This window comes from Musca autumnalis, unplaced genomic scaffold (genome assembly GCF_047663935.1).
Source record: "Musca autumnalis isolate F117 unplaced genomic scaffold, ASM4766393v1 scaffold_1, whole genome shotgun sequence".
Classification (NCBI taxonomy): domain Eukaryota; kingdom Metazoa; phylum Arthropoda; class Insecta; order Diptera; family Muscidae; genus Musca; species Musca autumnalis.
Genome location: NW_027411644.1, coordinates 221508837 through 221523923, shown reverse-complemented (window position 1 = coordinate 221523923; position 15087 = coordinate 221508837). Strand labels below are relative to the sequence as shown.

General features: G+C 36.1%; 1 protein-coding gene across 1 annotated transcript in view; it reads left to right on the top strand.

Moving 5' to 3' along the window:
* The first annotated feature begins 11344 nt into the window (after window positions 1–11344).
* Window positions 11345–15087, top strand: part of Alp4 (Alkaline phosphatase 4) — a 30701-nt gene continuing 26958 nt past the window's right edge. Inside the window, exon 1 of the mRNA XM_073960229.1 lies at window positions 11345–12286. Coding sequence (XP_073816330.1) covers window positions 12040–12286 — 247 coding nt within the window. The 5' untranslated portion in view covers window positions 11345–12039. The remainder of the gene's footprint in view (window positions 12287–15087) is intronic.

Sequence of the window (15087 nt, the reverse complement as noted above, 5' to 3'; positions counted from 1 at the left end):
ACCCACGCCTATTGCTCTCCAAAAAAAATCATTCGAAAATTAAAAAAAAAAAAATTCAAGACTATTATCATCTGAAAAAAATATTGAAAAAAGAAGCGTCTATTGTCATAACATAAAAAATCTAGGCCTATTACCTCCTAAAATTCTTTAAAAAAAATTCTTTGTATAATTGTTCCACAAACATCCAATACGGGATAAGGGAGACTTCTCTCATATCAATGAGAGCACCCCCATTCATATTAGCTGAATGATATGGGACCTACGCCGAGTCCGAACGGCGTGTCTTAAGACACCACTTTCCTTAAAAAACTCTTAACGAATTCCAAGAAATCTAAAAAATCCACTCCTATTGTCCTCCAAAAAATTTCAAAAAAATTCAAGCCTATTGTCCTGCGAAAAATTAAAGAAAATCCTCGCCTATTATCCTCCAAAAAAAATTTCAAAAAAATTTAATCCACGCCTATTGTCCTCCTAATATTAAGAAAAAAAATCTACGCCTATTGTCCTCCTAAAAATTAAAAAAAAAATCCACTTCTATTGTTCTCCTAAAAATCTTAAAAAATTCACGTCTATTGTCCTCCTAAAATTTTTAAAAAATCCCGCCTGTTGTTCTCCTTGAAATCTTAAAAAAAACACCCCTAATGTCCTCCAAAAAAATTTCAGAAAATTCAAGCCTATTGTCTTCCGAAAAAATTTAAAAAATCCACGCCTATTGCTCTCCAAAAAAAATCATTCGAAAATTTAAAAAAAAAAATCAAGACTATTATCATCTGAAAAAAATATTGAAAAAATAAGCGCCTATTGTCATAACATAAAAAATCTAGGCCTATTACCTCCTAAAATTCTTTAAAAAAATGTCTTTATATATAATTGTTCCACAAACATCCAATACGGGATAAGGGAGACTTCTCTCATATCAATGAGAGCACCCCGATTCATATTAGCTGAATGATATGGGACCTACGCCGAGTCCGAACGGCGTGTCTTAAGACACCACTTTTAGGTCCTTAAAAAACTCTTAACGAATTCCACGAAATCTAAAAAATCCACTCCTATTGTCCTCCAAAAAAATTAAAAAAAAAATAAGCCTATTGTCCTGCGAAAAATTAAAGAAAATCCTCGCCTATTATCCTCCAAAAATTTTTCAAAAAAATTCAAGCCTTTTGTCCTCTAAAAAGATTGAAAAAATCCACGCCTATTGTCCTTCAAAAAAATAAAAAATCCGTGCTTATTGTAGTTAAAAAAAAATAAAAAATCCACACCTATTACTTCCTAAAAATCTTAACAAATTTACGCAAATTGTCCTCTTAAAAATTAAAAAAAAAAATCACGCCTATTGACCTTCTAAAAATCTTAAAAAAATCGACGTCTATTGTCCTCCTAAAAATCTTAAAAAAAATCGACACCTATTGTACTGAAAATATTGAACCTTTGGTTTTTTCTAAAAATCTTAAAAATCCCACACCTATTGTCGTCTTTAATTTGTCCCAAAAATCTTAAAGAAATTCGTGTCTATTGACGCCTTTAATTTCGCCTAAAAATCTTCAACAAATCCAAGCCCGTTGTCGTCCTTAACTTCTCCTAAAAATCTTAAAGAAATCCACTTCTATTAACGTCTTTAGGTCTTCCAAATAATTTTTAAAATTTTTAGACAAAATGTCCTCTTTAGTCCTACTAAAAATCTTTAAAAAAAACCAAACGTATTGCCCTCTTCTAGCCTTCCTTAAAATTATGATTAGGCCTAATTATTGTCGCTCTGTGTTTCATTTCAGATATAGATCTGTTCTTCTGGGTGTACCTTGTGTAAATAAGATTCTGACAAAAATCACGTGAAAGCAATTTTCACATCAATATAATACGAATTATTATAAATGTGTATGTCGATATGTAAAGTATATATTTAAATAATTTTCACTCGGTGAAAGTTGATCTGATTTAAGCTCACTCACTCAGTATATGTAAGTGGATTACAAAATACCTTCATCTAATAAGATTTGCACTTGTCAGACTGTTTTTTACATAAACAAATCCAGTTGAATTATTTTATTAGTTGTTATGACAATAACAACAATTATAATAAGAAATTCAGACAGCTGACTGAGCACGTAAGCAGAACAACTTTAACAATATTCATTGACTTGTTATTTTAGTTCGCAATTTTGTATTTTTTGCAGTACGTGAGGAGTGGTGTTATTTACCCTACAACACTAGGTGGGAAAGGTATTGAAAATACATACATATATATCTCTATAACAGTGAAAATTACATCAAAATATTGGACATACGTTCAGACAATTTTTCTCACCGCTCAATGCTATTGATATAGGTTATTCAATTCCAGAAGATGGATTTGAAGGCATTTCATGTAGCCTGAATAAAGTTAAGATATCAGTAATATGACTGAAGAATAAAAGACATTAGGAACCGAAGAATAGTACGGCCAAAATCAATATTTTCTGACAGAAATGCTATATTTTCCCACAAATATTGAACTTATAGAAAACAAGGTAAACATAAAACAAGTAAAAAACATTTAATTAAATCTGAAATAAAATGGTATACTTAGTTTCTTTTCCTGTCCACGATTTTATGTGGTGGCCTATATTAGGTCTGAAAATTTAAGTAACAACGTCTTCAATCGGGCGGAACCGTTATATGTGGGGGGATATATCTAAGTGTGAACCTACATAGTTTGACAATTTTTCGTGAAGAAGTGTTGTGACCACTGAGAACCTCCCAATTACGTTTAGTTCAGTCAAAAAATGTAGCTAAAACCAAAATCCCGAAAATTTATAGGTATCGTTATATGAGTCTATACCAAAACAATGACCTACGTTGACAATTTTAAGTGAAGAAGTTTTGTGACCACTGGGAATCTCAAATGTCAAATTCAATTAAAAAATGATAGGTAGTGTTATCATTCCAGCCGTTCGAATATGAATCGTCAAACCCCTTTATAATTACATAGTTGGCCCTCTACTGAACATTTGTCCTATAAGTCGAACTAAGAAAAGATTTCCATTCCTCTCTATTTGTTGATTTACTTCTCCAATTTGTAATATCGTGGTTTTTGATTTCGTCTTCCACTTGTTGACTCCACTCCAGTTCTGCTGATACGGTCATACACTGAAAGCAAAATGTTTCATAGATTTTGAACCAACGTAGAGATTCATTGAATAAATGAAGAGTTTTATTAAATAAGAATAATGAGTTTCTTCTTTATTCCAATGAAATTTCCTCAATTATGCAATGATACTTCTGTATTAATTCAATAAATTAGTTAGAAGTTACAATTATATTATTGCTATGGAACATTCACATTAATACTATGAAACAATAATAAAAGTTATTTTATGAAACTCAATGAAACTTCTTCATTAATACAATGAAGTCTTACGTTGGTTCAAAATCAATGAAAAATTTCGTTGATACAACGTAATTTTCTTTTAGTGTACGGTCCGTATTTACACCATTTTTAGCAGGTTAATCATTGCTCATTCTTATGACTAGTCAACGCAATCGCTGTATCTCGATACGTTTAACTACATATACTGATGTCGATGTAAAGCCGATACAACTCGTGGTTCGTACGACACACTGTGGTTCAGAATCGTTTTTTCTCGTCAAAATTCTGTAACTTTTGACGGATAGAGATATTTTCATAATTCTTTTTTTCAGTTAAACAATCAGCTTTCAGATAAATTTTAAGCGGTCAAATTCGGCCTGGTAGTTGCAGAGAAACTCAAGGTCAAAGTTAAACTTTTAAGTTTTTTTTACTATTTTTCATCAATATATCAGTATCAAGGTCAAAGTTAAACTTTTAAGTTTTTTTTTACTATTTTTCATCAATATATCAGTGTGTTTGTGTTTTTTATATCTTGCTATATATTTATGATGGTTAAACGCCAATAAATAAACTATAAAAAATACAAAAAAATTAAAAAATGCGAAAAAAATTTAAAATTTTTTTTTTCACAAATTTAAAAAAAAAAATTACAAAAAATTTTAATTTTTTCAAAGATTAAAAAATACTCCTTAGGTTTATACAAATCTTTTATAACTCGTATAAAAACTCATACACTTAAAAAATGTCCAGTTGTGTAAAAAACTGTAATTCATATTGGAAACGGTATGGAAAAAACACACATGTATAATTTCAATAAATTTAAAAAAGTGTTAAACGGACGGAACGGGACTGAAAGAGTAGACTCTCGGACATCTTTCTGTGAAAACAGAACATTTTTCCATGTTGTTCCACAAAAGTTCTAGTCCAGTAAATTTGCAATTTCATAAAATTTAGTACCTGAGGAAAAATAAAATAGCTCATCCTGTGTAAACGCTACGGTAATTTATTAAAAAGATTTTTAAAGGCCACATTCCTACCTACTTTACAAATCTCAATGAACACAATATCTGTTATATTTTCCGAGAAATAGCTATTTCTTTCTCCAGAAATTTGCAAAAAATACATATTTCCCAACGCCTACACCTTCCAATATTTTGACTTATTTTTTTGGTTCCCTTAGTTTTAATATGTTTACTATCGATCCCATATAGAAATTAAATATCTTTGACAAAACAAACTGTTAATTTTTAGCCAGGAAAATCAATTTCTGAACCACCGTGCGACGTCTATGCACCGTCAACTCATATTGACCAGTAGATCATCCTAAGATTTTTTCTCTCAAAGACACCAAGCGCTGCCTTATCTGCTTGTACTAAGGAAGACTTTAAACGGTCTTTTATCTACTACTGAAGACCTTAAAAGGTATTCTATCTACTAGTAATATGACTTTGTTTTTAACCGCTTACTTAAGCCAAAGTAGTATCTATTGACCAATACCATTCTGCTTCTTATTTCATAACTTATGTTGTTTGTTGTGTTTATGGCGGTGCACTGTGGACGCATTTCCCGTCAATACCATCAATTGGTCTTGTTGCCTTTTTCTGCCAGACCCTCTTTAGCAGATTCTTTACTTTTTTAACTGATCGACCTATGATATCAACATCGTCAGCTTAAGCAAGTAACATGTGGTTGTTGGAAGATATAGTGTCATTTTGGGGATACCAAATTCATGGGGCTGCCGATCTCCATATCTTGAGTCTTTTCCAAGATTTGCCGCAAGGTAAATATCTCGACAATTGTGGATTTGCCAGGTCTAAAGTCACATTGGTATGGACCAACTATTTCGTTGATCATAAGCTTTAGTCGTTCGCACAATATCCCTGATACTATCTTATAAGCAATAGGGGTGACTTATGCCCCTACAGTTCGAGCACGCAGTCTTATCTCCTTTCTTGTGGACGGAGTACAGGATTCTCAGGTTCCAATCGCCGCGTACACGTTCTTACTGCCAGATGTGCTAAATAGCTAATGCATACACCTAATCAGCGTGTCGCCTCTGGTTTTTAACAGCTCAGTTGGTACGCCGTCGGCTCCTGCTGCCTTATTATTCTTCAGACGGTTTTTTGCTGTCATTATCTCATCTTGGCCGGGCGTTATACATTCAATACCATCTTCTGGGATTGGATCTGCGGTATTTTTGTCGTCTTCGCTACTATTGTATACCAACAGTTTGGAAAAATATCCTGAGCACACTACAGATAGTGTATAACCAGATTACCTTACTGGTCTCTACAGGAGGATGTGCCTGTACGAAAGCCATTAGTTTGATGTTTCATTCTTTGGTAGAATTTTCGGACTTCACTCCGGCTTCTGTACATCTCGGTTTTTTCAAACTCCCGATTTTTCAATTCTCTCTGTTTCCTAAGAAATATACTTTTCTCCTCTCTCCTTTTCTCCCCTTAGCTCTCTCGCGTTGCTGATGATTGTAGTGTAGCCATATATGCCGAATTTTTCTCTTCGGTAGCGGCACGACACTCCTGATCATGTCATGGGTTTCTTGGTGGAGGTCTCTGGTATCCAAGTACGTATGTTTGGACGAAATCCGTTTCAGACAATTTGGAGTTAGTTTAAAACACGAACAGTTTAACCGTTAGTTTAAGTTCGAAGATAGGCCATATCGATCCAATCTGTCCGGTACAATTCCTACAAAAGTTCAAAATGTTTCGGGAGCAATCGAATTGGTAATAAATTTGCATATGGTAATATTATTTCCAGGCATAGGTTTTAATATAGTCTAAGTCGGTATACTCTTTCGTGTACCTCCCACACAAAATTTGGAAAAGTACATTTTAACAGCTCGTCTCGAATCGTTTTAAAATTGTTTGCATCCTGCGGGCCCTTGAGCCGTCGTTTTTAATTTTTTACCGACATGTTGTGTACGAGGGGCACTAGAAAACCATCTGGCCTGGGCAACGCGCAGTGTTGCCAGGCGTCATTTGACATTTGTTTTGGAAAATTTGACAATTTTTAGCGTAAACGTGCTCATACGTGTTGGCTTGTTTACAGTGACTTGAAAACATTTTCGTCCGATAATCGTGGATTATCGTCCGATTTCGTGGATAATCACGGCAAGAGTACATTGATCAAATTAAATCTTTGTATGTCGATAAAGGACCATCTTCTAGCATATGAAGAACTGGTTTAATGAATTCAATCGTGGCCGACACTCGCCAGAAAAAGAATTTCGTGAGGGTCGCACAAAAACGGCTGTTGCGCCAGAAAAAATTAAGCCGTGTTTGAATGGATAATGCAAAATCACCATGTTATATACCGTGAGATATATGCATCCTTGGGTATTTATTCCACCAACTAACATTTGCTATAGCATGAACTTCTGGCCGCAACAAATGGATTTTTTCTGGCTAGATCCAGCAAAATTGGTCAATAACCCAAAAAAAAGACTCTTGTGGATTGGTGCAAAGAAATTGTGAATAAAAACAATCGCGGTGCTTCGAGTGACATTTATAATATCGTCACAGATGACGACGGCTTAGGAGCCCGAAACAAAATAGGAGTCGACCGTTTGGGTCTTCGAAAGCGAGCCAAATCCAACGAAAGTTGTTCATGGAAGAATACCTTTGAAGGAAATGGTCGCCTGTTTCTTCGCAAAACTAACCATGTGGCGGCTATACAGCTTGATATATGTAGGACGGTTAATTCTGAGTGTTACAATTTGTTTGCTGAAGTCTCCTGAGGAATTCGAAAAACGAACATCATGACAATGCGAGCTCTCACACATCGATTCAAACCAACGCCTGTTTGACCGAACAAAATGTGGAATTGATGGATCATGCGCCATGCAGCCCTTACCGGGGATCCAATGACTTCATACGATTCCAGCACATCAAGAAAAAAGATGTGATAAACTATTTTCGTCGCCGGAAGATGGTGTAAAAGCGTTCAAAAGCCATGTTTTGGAGCTGTCTCAATTCAGCCACTGTAAACAACCCACCACGTGGTCGCATGTCAAACTGTCCTCAGTACGCTTAGGCTAGACTTTCAAAAAAAAATGGCAAATGACACCTGACGACACTTTGTGTTACCTAGACCAGATAGTTTTCTAGTTCCCCTCGTATGCGGCACTAGTTACGACGGTACAATTTTTTCGGGGACAAGTCCATACTTTCAAAATTTAAAAAAAACCCTATAGACTTCAGAAATACATATTGTGTTTACTTCTTTTCTGGGCCAAAGACATTCACCTTTCCAATTTTGGCATTTAAATCGCCTATGATAATTTTATTGCCATGGACAGGACAACGGTCATATGTTTTTGCTAAGCGCTCGTAAAATATATCTTTGGTCTGGGTGAACTGCACCTTCTTTATAAAGAACAAAACATTTGCCAGAGTTGTCAACTTTATAGGAAATTGTTATAACCTTAAATTAAATTTGTGGCCTCAATATCCCACCGAAATGGCTGAACTTTGGTGTTTAGTCTTCGTTGAGGGTATAAAACTTTCCACCTAAAATTTGTGGGTCTAGGTCCACATATAGCCACTATAGGTTGCAACCCCAATATTCCAATGCATTTGTTAAAATTTGGTATGTAGTCTTCGTTGGGGGTATAAAACTTTCCACCTAAAATATGTCAGTATAGGTCCAATTTTCGGCATTTTAAATGTTGTGGCGTCAATATCCCACCGAAATTGCGAAATTGAAATTTTGTATTTGTTCTTTGTTAAGATTACAAAACATACAGATCCAATAGAACGGACCCTCCCAATTTTCGGAATTTTGAAGGTTGTAGCGGTCCATATCCTACCGAAATGCCTGAAATTTGGAATTTAGTCGCCCATGGGGTTCAACAATATTCCAGAAGAGAATTATCAATATAGGTCCACTTCTCCATATAGCCCTCATAGAAGCGTACCTCCCGATTTTAGGTATTTTGTAGGTTTAAGCTTCATTTTCACACCGTAATTGCTGAAATTTGGTACTTGGCTACAAAATTTTACCCCAGAAATTTGTCAGTATAGGTCCACGTTTTGATATAAGCCCAATAGAATGGTACCTCCAGATTTTAGGTATTTGAAAGGTTAGGCACATTGTTGTTGCAGCTTCCCAGGTGACACCACTCGGAGGTCAGTGTCCACTTGAGATGGAAGAGCGACCAAGATAAGTCCTGGGATTTGCCATGTTAAGGCCGGTTAGGGCCATTGCTTAGTATCTTTAATAACATAATATCTTTCAAAACAAAATTAATTTGTCGTTTTCTTCATTTGTTATAGCAATGTATTCTTTTCTAAGGATGGATTACAAACGCGACGTCTTAATTCAGTTAAATTCGTTAAAGCTACGGGAAGGTACATAGGTGATCACTTCAGATGAAATCAAGTAAAAAACAAGTTAAAAAGCTTTAAGTTCGGCCGAGTCGAACTTTTTATACCCTCCACCAAACTAATAATATGGAATTATTAGTTTTCTTTCTGTTGCGAAAATATCTATGCACACAATTTTAGCTAGAGAAGTCACTTGACCACTAGAAACCCTAAGTGCCAAATTATAGCCAATTCGGCCGGAACATGTAGCTAAAAACTTCAAAATACCGGAAATCGGACGGTACCGCTATATGGGGGATACAAGAAAACGTGCACCTGTGCCCATAATTTATGGTGATAAAGTTTCTTGGTCATTGGAAACCCTAAATGTCAAATTATAGCTAATTCGGTCTGAAAATGTTGCTAAAGCGTTAAAATAGGTGAAGTCGAGCGGTACCGCTATATGGCGGCTGTACCAAACCGTGGACATATGACCATAACTTATGGTGGAGAAATTTCTTGATGACTAAAAACCATAAATGCCAAAGTATAGCTAATTCGAGCAGAACATGTATGTACCTAAAAACGTCAAAATACCGGAAATCGGGCGGTACCGCTATATTAGGGCTATAAGAAAACATGGACCTATGTCCATAATTTTTGGTGGAGAAGTTTGTAGCTCACTGGGAACCCTAAATGTCAAATTATAGCTAATTCAGTCTGAAAATACGGTCGCAAATGATTATTTCAATGAGTTACAAACGGAATGACAATCTTAATAAACCCTCCATATTATGGTGGAGTGTATAACAAGTAGAAAAGTGTCAGTCGGCTTTGCCGACAGTGTGAAGTAAAACTTTTATCTACGGACAGATCGAATGTATGTAGGGTCTTTTCAGAATTTTGTGGCCCTTTTTGGACATTTGAAGTTGTCGATAAAAATGTGGATTAGGATTAAGAATCTTCGAACAGACCCTAAACTGCACTTAGACACAAATGTTGAACTTTTGTGGGGGAGATTCCCTAAGGAGAGGTCCAATAGGGCCATTTTAGAAGTTAAACTAAATTTGGACAAAATATCAGGAGATTCAAAGTTTGGACCAATTTGGTTGCCCCGTTCAAGAGATATCGTGCGTGATATTTTAGTGACCGTTTTTAAATATTGGGGGAAGTACCGGAAGTTGTGGACCGGTATTGCACATCTTCGAAATGAAACTAAGTTTGGACAAAATGTGACGAAGGCCAAATTTTGGACCAAATCGGTTGATCAGTTCGAGAGTTATCGTACTCTCCAGTCACTACATACATATGGTGCCATAGAGGCTTTTTTTACACCTTTCGGGCTGTTTCTCAAGAAGTATGAACTTGCCCCTGGAAACACTTTTGCCATCGTAATTGAGGCAGCGAATACAAGTTGCTTCAAAAAAAAAAATCAAAGTGATTTGAGAGCAGGTCTTAAAGTGAACTTATCCGAAATTCTGTGTGAATTGAGAAATTTATTTAAAGAATCACCAAGAGTGCCTTCGGTAAGGATCTCAAAACTACGTTTAGGCAGCCCTTAACCTGTACTTAAGCGAAATGTGGAACTTTTGTTGTTGTTGTAGCAGCATATGTAGGTTTGATGCTGAGTTGGCAGCCGCTGCACACTGGTCGAAACCATTGATCTTTCGGCGCGAAAGTCAAAAAATCAAAGTAAAAAATTTTGAAATGTTTTGCATTGTATCGATTACAGACACTCTGCTGACTAAAATTTAGTTTTTACTTTTTTGTTGTTGTGCAGAATTTTTGGTGGATAATGTTTGTGTCCACTGGGAACCACAAATACCAAATTACACCTAATTCGGCCGGGTTATGTAGCTTTAAGCCCCCAAAATACTGAAAATCGGGAGGTACCTTAAAAGGGCGTATACCCAAACGTGGACCTATGTCCACAATTTTTGTGGAAAGGTTTAGTGATCACTAGAAACCATAAGTACCAAATTACAACAAATTTGGAAGGAAATGGTGGCTTAAATCCCCAAAATACCGAATATCAGGAGGTACCGTTATGTGGGGGCTATATACAAGGACACAGACTGACTTTGTGCAACATTTCAGAAAGATTTCTCCATTCGTTTCCATGTTATTAATTTCGCGCCTCTAGATCAGTGATTTCGACCACTGTGAGCTGGCCGAAACGCTTTTGGTTTCGGGTCAATCCGGTATAAATAACCCGCTGCCGGGGTATTATGGAACTTATGTGAAGGAGGTATCTGAAGATGTTGTCCGATATAGATCCATCTTCGAGCTTGATCTAAATTTGGACAAAATATTACGGATGTCAAATTTTAGACTCAATGGGTAGATTCGTTCGAGAGTTATCAGACGCTCCAGTGAAGGAAGGACATGGTTCAATAGCCTTCAAATTGCCTGAAACGGAAACATGAGGTCTAAAGCCATTATTTCTCTAAGGTTGACCAGTTTTTGTTAGTGAACAATTACATTTTAGTCAGATGTCCTAAGTTCAGAACGCAGTCCATACGCTCTCTTAATTTATTTGAAAAACTGTTTGTAGGTGACAATGTCACATGAAGTGATGTTACATGCCGCATAATTGTATAGAATACGCAAGCACATTCTACTTAGCAGGAAAAGAGCGTTCAAACATACCCAACAAACACACGCCACTACACCCGTTACAATTACGATAAACAAAGCAAATATGCAGCAGCGAAAAAAACCTAATCACTTTGTCATCAGCTGTTAGATTTACTTTTTCTATATTGAGAAGCATTTTTATATTCATTTTTATATACACACTCACGGCGGATTTTATTAGTCAGGTTGTAAATGTGTTTTTTTTTGTCGATGGGGGCGATTGTCACTCGATGTCTAGTCAAGCTAAAGAAGAGCTATTAAAACGTCGTTGTAACCTTAAGACGATCATAGTTGTAGCAGTGCTATTAGAGAACGCCGCTAGCTAGCTAAAACGCCGGGCATTCGCTTGTACCTCGAGATTGTGTCGTTACGATTTTTAACTAAAGACATTCATTCGTGCACACCGCAAACGTTCATCCACCGTCGTCTGTCTATATTCTTACTGAACGACAGATTTATTCACTTCCAGTCAGTGCAACTTGATTAGTTAGTGGAGAAAAAGCGCGAACTGAACTACGCTAAGCGGAAGAATTCCGAAAAAAAGCAAACGTGCTAATAAATTATAATTTGTGGTGGTGTCACAATTTTGTTAATTTTTTTTAAGTTCGTTTTGCATACTCGTATGTGTCTGAATGCAAAAAAGTGTATTTTGTGATTTTCTTTTAATTTTAAACAATTAAAAAGAACAAAAATCTGTGATAAATATTTTAAAACGTATTCAAGGCGAGTTTAACAATGCAATTTCTATATTTTTCGTGTTTTGTGTTAATGGCCCATTGTGCCTATGGTGCGGTTTCAACATTGCAACCACCCACAATAATTCATACCTTGAATTCGACGGATTTGGGTCCTGAATTTCTGCCAGTCAATGAAACATCAGAGACTCCAACAACTACCACGGCACCAGTGGTACAGCCAGCGCTTGGCAATCGTGAGAGCAGGGTTAAGGATGAGGAAAATGATTCGGAGAAACCCATTGAAGGTAAGATGGAATTTAAGTGTATTGAAGAAAATATTTGCAATGAGAAAAAATTAAGAATTTTTGGGGCTGCTGAAAACGATGCGAGGTCTTTGTGTAGGATGTATTAATAGATTTAACAGTTAAAAAGGATAAAGACTCTAGTGTTCAGTAAAAAATATTACAGTATAATGAGGTTGTTTTGTGAGCTGTTAATCTTTTATTGGTTGAGTTCGATACAACCACATTGCCTATTCCTATCGGAATTGGAAAAAATGTAAAACAAAAATTGATAATTAGTGAATATTTAAAAAACCCCGTGCCATGTTTTAATATATTGAAAACAAGTAAAAAGTATCAGTCGGCTTGCCAACAGAGAATTAAAACATTTATCTGTAGACAATATCGAATTGAATACCGGTTACGCAACCAAAATTCTTTTTCCCAATAATTATGTATTAGAGGGTTTTCTGAGTTTTGACCCTTTTTTGATGTATGAACTTACCGAAAAAAAAATACAAATATGGATTAAATTTCAAAAGTTTCTGAAGGAGGTAGGAATGGATCGACATAGTCCATTTTGGAAGTGCATCTTATTTTGGTAGATATTTCTTTTCGATGGATATCACGCAGATCCGTCATTTCAGTTGGTCACCGTATAACATAGATCTTTGGGACCACTAAGTCTGGAAGCATGGACTTGCCCACGAAATACATAATATCGCTGTAAACAGGACCACAGGGAGTAGCTTCGGTATAAATTTCCAAAGGATCTACGAACAGATCCTAAACTGCAGTTAAACAAAAATTTTGAACTTTGGTGCGGGAAGTACCCTAAGGAGAAGACCAATATTGACCATTTTCGAAATTAAACTAATTTTGGACAACATTTTAGGAGATCCAAAGTTTGGTCCAAATCAGGTGCTCCGTTCAAGATAATCGTGTGTACCATTTAAGTGAAATTTTTTGCACTTTTGAGGGGAAGTACCGAAAGGAGCGAAACAATACGGCTCTTTTTTGAACTTAAACTAAGTTTGTACAAAATATTACAAGGCCGAAATTTTGCACAAACTCAGTCTGGGTTCGTGGGTAATAACTAGACAGCGGAATTTTATGCAACCCCTATTTTTGGCCCGATTTATGTCAAATTTTGGGACTGGGCATATTTTTGGCTTCTGACTACATTGCAATCGAAACATATGACATATGCAAAATTATGCAAAATGCATAAATTTTTGCATATGCAAAATTTATGCATTTTACATATTTTCTTATGCAACAAATATTTTAATAATAGGTACAAAAATGTTTGTGTGTACAATTTTTCTGTTTAAAATTCTCTTCAGACAAGTCAATAAAATATAGAAATGTATAACCACAAGCACAACCTTCAAAAAAGCGAAAATCGGGTGGTATCGCCTGTGGGGGCTATATGAAGGCCTGAACCTAAACCGACAAATTTTAGGTGGAAAGTTTTTTACCCCCAAGGAAGACTTAATACCAAATTTAAGCCATTTCGGAGGTATATTGAGGCCACAACCTTCAAAATACCGAAAATCGGGAGGTACCGTTCTATGGGGGCTATATGATGACGTGGACCTATACCGACAAATTCCAGGTGGAAATTTTTATACCCACATCGAAGACAAAATGCCAAATTTCAGTCATTTCGGTGGGACATTGAGGCCACAACCTTCAAAATACCGAAAATCGGGAGGTACCATTCTATGGGGGCTATATGAAAACATGGACCTATACCGATAAATTTCAGGTGAAAAGTTTTATAACCCCAACGAAGACTTAATACCAAATTTCCGCCATTTCGGAAGGATATTGAGGGCACAACCTTCAAAATACCAGAAATCCGGAGGTACCGTTCTAGGGGGGCTATATGAAGACGTGGACCTATACCGACAAATTTCAGGTGGAAAATTTTATGCCCACAGCGAAGACAAAATGCCAAATTTCAGTCATTTCGGTGGGATATTGAGGTCACAACCTTCAAAATACCCAAAAATCGGGAGGTACCATTATATGGGGGCTACATGAAGACGTGGACCTATGTCGAGAAATTTCAGGTGGAAAGTTTTATACCCCCAAGGAAGACTTAATACCAAATTTCAGCCATTTCGGAGGGATATTGAGGCCACAACCTTAAAAATACCAGATATCCGGAGGTGCCGTCCTATGGGGGCTACATGAAGACGTGAACCTATACCGAGAAATTTCAGGTGGGAAGTTTTATACCCCCAATGAAAATAAAATACCAAATTTAAGTCATTTCGGTCGGATATTGAGGTCCCAATACCCCCATACCGAAAATCGGGAGGTCCCATTAAATGGGGGCTATATGAAGATGTGGACCTATGCCGACAAATTTCAAATGGAGTGTTTTTGTACCCCCAACGAAGACTAAATATCAATTTTCAGCCATTTCGGTGGGATATTTAGACCACAAATCCTTGAATATATTTTTGCATATGGTTTTGCATATGCTCATTTTATGCAGATATGTACAAATATGTCAAAATATACACGATATGCAGAATATGCAAAATATGCAAAAATTTCTGGGCCTAATTCGTTTTATTTTGTAATAAAACGAGTTTCTGTCTAATCAGATTTTCTCTACGACCATCCTAACCATATATGCATTTGCATAGGATTCCGCTGTCTAGTAATAACGGACTAAATATGAACAACGTCGGCAAATATATTGGTGTAGCCCCTATTTAACGGTACTTCCCGTTTTCGGTATTTTTAGGATTTAAGCCACACTTGCCTTGTAATTTGATATTTAGGTCACTAAAGTTTTCCACCAAAAA